The 7,619-nt window shown below is 36.2% G+C and overlaps 1 protein-coding gene across 2 annotated transcripts; it reads left to right on the top strand.

Annotated features, from left to right (window-relative positions):
• Window positions 1-44: 44 nt before the first annotated feature.
• MAD2L1 (mitotic arrest deficient 2 like 1) lies at window positions 45-7,286 on the top strand. 2 transcript variants are annotated; one of them, XM_012473061.2, is made up of 5 exons: window positions 45-272; window positions 1,111-1,257; window positions 4,601-4,721; window positions 5,728-5,831; window positions 6,425-7,286. In XM_012473061.2, the coding sequence occupies exons 1-5, from the start codon at window positions 200-202 to the stop codon at window positions 6,595-6,597; spliced, it is 618 nt and encodes a 205-aa protein (XP_012328484.1). In that variant the 5' UTR covers window positions 45-199; the 3' UTR covers window positions 6,598-7,286. The 2 variants fall into 2 exon arrangements, with proteins under 2 accessions (XP_012328484.1, XP_012328485.2); XM_012473062.3 differs by lacking the exon at window positions 45-272 and adding an exon at window positions 507-994.
• The last annotated feature ends 333 nt before the right edge of the window (window positions 7,287-7,619 follow it).

Genomic DNA, 7,619 nt, shown 5'->3' on the forward strand with positions numbered 1-7,619 from the left:
CGCGAGATCGCAGGAAGGCGGAGAGAAAGGGCAGGATCCCGCCGCGTAGGGCGGGGTTAAAGGCTCGTCGCGCCTGCGCGAAAGACCCGACGACGTGCTGCGTCGTTACTTTTGAAACGCTTGGCGGGGAATTGTTGAAGAGCCGCTGCGGTCGCTGTCCGCGGAGTGGAAGCGCGTGCATTTGCTTGTGTTCGTGGCCATGGCGCTGCAACTCTCCCGGGAGCAGGGAATCACTCTGCGCGGGAGCGCCGAAATCGTGGCCGAGTTCTTCTGTAAGTCCTCGCGCAGGCCATAGTGGGGGTGAACTGAGTCCTGGCGGCTCAATAGGCCCGTAGCTCGGCCTCCAAGACCGGGGAAGGAATCTGGGGTGAGGCGGCTGCAGTCGCTTCCTCCCGACGCGTTGCTAACGTGGAGCGGCGGGCCTGCGTGCTGCTGGGGCCTACCTCACGGCGTAGCCTCTTCCGGAGCGTTTGTGCAGAACCACCCCGCCTCCCACCGCTTACTTCCTGAAACAGGACAGAGTGTGACTGGGGTGGGCCCTAGTGTTGTGTGTAGGGGGAAGGGAGGGTTGTTTTGTTTTTTTAACTGCAGCCGCACCCTGACCCTCCCACTCTAAGTGACTATGAGGCGTGAGGCTGGCGGTAAACAAGATTTTGGGAACGCTTGTTCTCGACCAGGCCCGCTGCACGTTCTAAAGGAAGCTGGCAGGATTTGAGAGGGAAGGGGGAGGATGCAGGCTTGCCTGGAGCACAGTGATTATTAAGTCAGTTGCTAACTCGGATGCAACAGCCTATTTTGATATCCTCTAGCCTCATAATATTAATTTGGACTTGGATTACAATGAGGTGAAATTTGGTAATGGTAGGTTGATACACTTTAGGTTTTTTTTTTTATTGCCACACGAAAGCAAATACCTTTCTTACTTAGAAGCAAGACTTTTAAGGATTTTTAATGCCACTTTGTACGTACTCTGCTTTGAGCAAGATACAAACAGGTGTGTTCATTTACAGCTTTATTGCGTAATGAAAATATAGCCACATCTAAATATATTTTATTTTCCAGAGTTATGTAGTGATAAAGAATTTTCTGTAACATTTCTTTTGTTTGCAGCATTTGGCATCAACAGCATTTTATATCAGCGTGGCATATATCCATCTGAAACCTTTACTCGAGTGCAGAAATATGGACTCACCTTGCTTGTAACTACTGATCTTGAGCTCATAAAATACCTAAATAATGTGGTGGAACAACTAAAAGGTATTTAATCATTGGAAACAATTTGAGTCTTGTAGACTAGGATCCACATTTTCTGGCATCTCAAGTAGTAATTTTTTCCACTCTGCACATAGAAATGTAGAGCATACTAACATCGCAGATAGCGATTTTCAGTTGGGAGGAAGCAAATAATATGTAAAGTGGAAGAAATCCACTCTTCCCTCACTACATTGTGAGTAGGCTGAATATTTTGATGTTAGAAATCTGATACGGCTAAAAAAAATAGTCTTCATCCACTCCTTTAGATGTGGCTTTTGCAGTTAATGTTGCTAAATGGAATAAGTTGGAATTTTACATAATTATATTGGTGTTGACTAGCTGAGAAAATATACACTACATGGTCTCAATATGATGTATTAATTTTCTGTAACTAATTTTCTGTAGTCTCATGTTATCATTAGATTAAGATCAAGAAACATAAAATTGGATTCAACCAGAGAACTAAATTTCAAAAAAAGAAAAAGATTGCCTACTAAATAACAGAACGCCAACAGGTTTTTTCGTTTGTTTTTCACCTATTTCTCTTTGTCATTTACAAAAATTCTGACTGTGATGCAGTAAGCCTTTTCTGTCTGAACACTCATTATTATTCTTTAGCTTGAGAAACTGCTGTATTACCTCTTGGATGAATACTTGTTCATCTGTTTCTTTTTCCTTTCTAGAATTTCTGTTAGTTTCTCTTTTGTGTTTCCCTCCACTTAGGATGCTCATTTCTAATTTTTCAAATGTTGCTCTCATTTTATCTTCTAAAATATTAGTTTCAAAGAGTATTACAGTGGCCATCATTTTTTTTTAATTTAGAAATCATTTCTTTTGTTGTTGACCAGAATTTTTTGTTTCAAATGTGGCTTCTTTATCGTTTTCATGGCATTTTTACTAACCCATTTTTAATATGCTCTTCTGATGATGGCCATATAAACTTTTTTAGCTTGGTAACTCTCTGAAGCTGTACTATCCTTTAGGTGAACTGTTAACATTGACTTGCCATTTATATGTACAGGAGTGGAATCCCTCAATAACCTGTGCATGTCAGGTCTCAAATTGACAGGCAAGGGAAGATAGCCCTATTGACATTTTGGCCTGGATATTTCTTTGGTGTGGGTGCTTTTCTGTGTGTTGTAGAATGTTTACCAACATCCGTGACCTCTACTCATCAAATACCAGTAACAAACCCCCTTGCTCTGACAACCAGAAATGTCTCCATATGGTATATTGCCAGATACGCCCTAGGGGACAAAATTGCCCTTGGTTGAGAACTTCTGCTGTAGTGGATTGGTATTGTCTAAACAGCAAGATGAAATCTCTTTTGGTGTGGGAATAGACCTCTGTTCTCAGCATACACAGGAAAGCCATTGATAGGAGCAGTCCTCCTCTCCCAGAGTTGCATCCAAAATTAGGAGTCAGGAATAAATCATCTATAGTGAGTCATAGGGCTGCACATCATTTTTTTGTTTTTTGGAGAGAGAACAAAAGACCGTAATTTTTTTTTTTTTTTTTCTCTCACATCATTCAGCCTGGAACCTCTAAGCAACTGTGGATCTGTGCCTTCATCTTAATTTGCTAGAGAAGCAGATATTGCCTAAGCCAATGGTTTTTAGGTTGTCTCCTTTGAGACTGGATTGATGACATTTCACCTTATGTGTGTCTAGACCTTCCTGTTTAACTTTTCCCTTTTATTTTAGTTAAAGTGGAAGAATTGCTCTTCCCTAGAGGCAGGTTGTTCTGTTTTGAATGTCATTTCCTCTAGTCTTTTTAGGGTCTTTACCCACCCTGTTCTCTCTTGTATTTTCTGCTTCTATGTTTTGATTGTAATTATTCCCATTGGTTTCATCTCTCCAGTTTTAAAGAAAGAAAAAATTACCACCCAGTCTCCTCCTTTTCAGAGTGAGACTAATAAAATGTTGTTGATAAATGCCAATGAATCACAAGGCCCACAGGCCACATCCAACAGGTGGTCTATTTTTGCACTGCCCACAAGCTAAGAATGTTTTTACACTTACAGGTTTGTTTAAAAATAAGCAACAGAGATCTTGGTGGCCTGTAAGCCTAAAATATTTACTAATTACTCTATTTCTTTACAAAAACTTGGCTGACTCCTGATATGCTCTTCCAATTTCCAAGATTAATTCAAGGCTCAATCTGAGCCCCGTTTTCTCTTTTTAATTTCTCTATAGGTGATCTTTGACCTTGTATAGCTTCACTTACAACCTTTGTGTAGTCAACTCACAAACTTGTATCTATCCCAAGCCTCTTTCTCCAGACTCATATATCCAGCAGTTATATCTTTATGTAGCTATCTCAGAGACAATGTACACTCAGGCATGCTAAAAACTAAATTTAGGATCATCTCCAAAACTGATACTCCTTAATTCTCTCTTTTTTTCTCTCAATAAGTGGCTAAACTGTCCAACCAGAAATAAACTTGGAAGCTATCCCTGAATCATACTTCTTCCAAACCACTGTGACTAAACCTAATAAATTTTAACCATGAAATCTCTTAAATCTACCTACTGCTCCATCTCTACCAGTTTATCCTCCTATAAGCTTTCATTAACTCTTGCTTAAATTACTGATTGACTAACTAGTGTCTCTAGATCCCCTCTTTACCATTTCCACTCCACTTTCCATATCACAGCTAGAATGGTAGTTTTGAAATACAAGTCTAATTCCTTTGCATCCTGCTTCACATACAGTAATGACTTCCCTGGTCTTGAAATGTATATTTCTTTAATTTGATCCATCAGGCTTTGCATGGTCTGACTCTTATTTATCTTGCCAGGATTACCTTGTTTTATTTTGTTTATTTCTTGATTGCAGTTGTAGTGGACTGCTTCCAGTCCTCTAGTTATATGTTCTTCCTTTGCGAGTATATCTTCTTTCCTCTCCTTTTGCATATTTAATGCTGTTTATCCCTAGAGCTAAACTCAAACTTTTTCTGACCTCCTGAGTGGCTCAAATTTTCCTTTTTTTATGCTCTCATTGCACTTATCTCTGTCTTTCATAGCAGCCATTACAGTGATAATCTCTCATTTATTGGTGTGATGATTAGATTAATGCCCATCTCCTATGCTTTTATCTTGGATTAGGATGAAAGTACCACATGTTCAGTATTCTATCCTTAGCACCAATTACTATACCTGGCACAGATACTGAGAATTTGAAGACAGAAGTTAGGTTATTGATGGGGCAAACTTTGTTGCATGTAGAAGGAGGTATAAGATACCAGTGGTAGGAATTTGCTGAGGATAGGGAATGGGACCAGAGAAGAGAGCCACTGTATAATGCAGTGGACCAAAAAAGATGTCTTCCTTTTTATATATTGCAGATTGGTTATACAAGTGTTCAGTTCAGAAACTGGTTGTAGTTATCTCAAACATTGAAAGTGGTGAGGTCCTAGAAAGATGGCAATTTGATATTGAATGTGACAAGACTGCAAAAGATGACAGGTAAGTAGGAATTGCATTATTTATACTTTGATATGTTTTTTCAAAACTTATTTTTATTACTAATTGAGTTCTAATTTTGAACTAGTTTTATATAAAATATAGTTTGTTTCTAAGTTATATTTTCTAAGATATCTTCAGTCACCTTTGGAAAAGAATTGTCCTCAGTTTAGCATATCATTGATTTGTATATATAATATACTTTTAGCATAATTGTCTGTAGTCTAAATCAGTTTTCAAACAGTATTTATGGTGACATATACAAAACTACACATGATATACTAGATGGACCATTTAATGAATTATTCAAAGATGTTTCTGACTATAAGGAATGATCTTAGACTCACACAATTTAAGATGCAGCTCTTCTGTACTTCCTTTAATGCCATCTGTTTCCTAAGACACTTCATAACGTTCTGAAGGTTTCAGACTCCCTGGAAGAGAAATCTCCATCTTTATACTTTAATGTTTAGCATTGTTCTAGGCATGCTTTTCTATAAACGCAGAACCATTTCTCATAGTGAAATAAAGTTTGCTTCTGAAGCCTTTGGTTTATTTTAGGAAATTTTTAGCTTATAAAAATAATTAGATATATAATTTAATGTTTTATTTGAAACACTAGGAAATTAAACATTTAGGTATTACTAAAAATACTGAAATGATTATACCAATTAAATATTTTAGATACCACTTGTTATTTTTATTTCAAGAGATGCTGAAGTTTCCCTGTCTTGAGGTGCTTGGCAGATTTTCTAGTCCTCTGATACTAAATGACCTGACATTAAGACCAGCTCTAAAGATGACAGGCAGAATAAATGAAGTAATATGGTTGTACATTGTGCCTGCTAGATTATAGGTCTTAAGGATATTTTGACCTGTATTTTTTACAAACTGCCTTTTTAATGCATTGCTTGTTTGATATTGGGAGCATTCAATTAGATAAATAATCTTGCCACTATGTTTAAGACCTAAAATGAATTAATTGATTTGTTTTGTTTTGTTTTGATAGTGCACCCAGAGAAAAGTCTCAGAAAGCTATCCAGGATGAAATCCGTTCAGTGATCAGACAGATCACAGCTACAGTGACATTTCTGCCACTGTTGGAAGTTTCTTGTAAGTATTATACAACTTCTTGTTGAATTAAATTAATTGGCAAAAAGACTAAGCTACTACTTTAATCACCCTTATATTAAATTTTGTCTTATTTATTAGTATTATGTAATATAAATTGAAGGAAAAACATTATAAAGCAAAAGTAATGTATAGTAGTCTCCTTTTTCACAGGGAGACCCACAGCAAATACCTGAAACCATGGATAGTATGAGCCCTATATATATTATGTTTTTATGTTATGCATACATACCTATGATAAAATTTAACATATAAATTAAGCACAGTAATAGTTAACAACAATAATACTAAAATGGAACAATTATAACAATATGCTGGCATCGCTATTCTTGCACTTTGGGACCATTATTAAGTAAGATAAGGGTTACTTGAACACAGTCACTAAATTGCCACAGAAGTTAGAAAGATACAATATTTTCTTTACTAAGATAAATGTTCATCAAGCAAAATAAGTTAGTGATTAGAGACCAAGCCATATGACCTTTTCTAGCAGTGAGTGGTTCAAAATAGAAGAGAGACAGCAAGATTAGTTTTACTTTTGGAAAAACAATTTAATTATCTTATCCTCAATTTAGGTTCGTTTGATCTGCTGATTTATACAGACAAGGATTTGGTTGTACCTGAAAAATGGGAAGAGTCGGGACCACAGTTTATTACCAATTCTGAGGAAGTCCGCCTTCGTTCATTTACTACTACAATCCACAAAGTAAATAGCATGGTGGCCTACAAAATTCCTGTCAATGACTGAGAATGACATGAGGAAAATAATGTAATTGTTATTTTGAAATGTGGTTTTCCTGAAATCAAGTCATCTATAGTTGATACATTTTACTTCATTGGTTAATTTTGACATGGAGAAAACCAAAATGATACTTACTGAACTGTGTGTAATTGTTTTTCTCTTATTTTTTGGTACCTATTTGAGTTACCATGGAGTTAACATCATGAATATGTTGTACGTTGTTCAAAAGGAACCAAGATTTTTTTGTCAACATTGTAATGCGTATTCCTTTGAAGATAGTAACTGTAGATGGAAAAACTTGGGCTATAAAGCTAAATGCTTTCCTACATCAGATGTTTTGGTCAAGTAGCTTGACTCAGTATAGGTAAGGAGATATTTAAATATAAGATACAGCAAAGGAAGTGTAAATATTCAGAATCTTTGTTAAGATCCTGAAAGTAATAATCTATAAACAATGAAATATTGCTCTGTTAGGTTCTTTTGACTTTTTTTTCATGTATAGTTTTCCCTGTTTTTGAATCAATTTCCAATTATTTGACTTTAATTTATATAACTTGAACCTATGAAGCAATGGATATTTGTACTGTTTAACGTTCTGTGATGCAGAACTCTTAAAAATGTTTTTGTGTGTGTGTGTGTGTTTTATAAAATCAAGGTTTAAGTGAAAGCAAGGAAATAAAGTTGTTTGTTTTAAATTTGTCTTAAAATATTTTGATACTGTTTGGTATTGATATAGTTAAATGATAATTGGAATAGATTCAACATAGCTAATTCTTCTTCTACAAAGTTATAAGGCTTAAAGATATAAAGTTGAGTAAGTCTTGAGGTATCTTCAATCTAATGGATAAACTGATCACATCTTATTCATCTCATAGCAATAGACTTAAAACTATTACTTCATCATTGGGAAAGGATAAATGTCCTTTGGAGTTAGTTCAACAATTCCAGTTGAACAAATGTTGGTTTTAGTACTTTACTCTTAGCCTTGTTGTCAGCTTACTTTTCCTCATATATATAAAGACTATGCT

The sequence above is a fragment of the Aotus nancymaae genome, unplaced genomic scaffold (genome assembly GCF_030222135.1).
Source record: "Aotus nancymaae isolate 86718 unplaced genomic scaffold, 86718_ANA_hifiasm-v0.15.2.pri h1tg000033l, whole genome shotgun sequence".
NCBI classification, from domain to species: Eukaryota; Metazoa; Chordata; class Mammalia; order Primates; family Aotidae; genus Aotus; species Aotus nancymaae.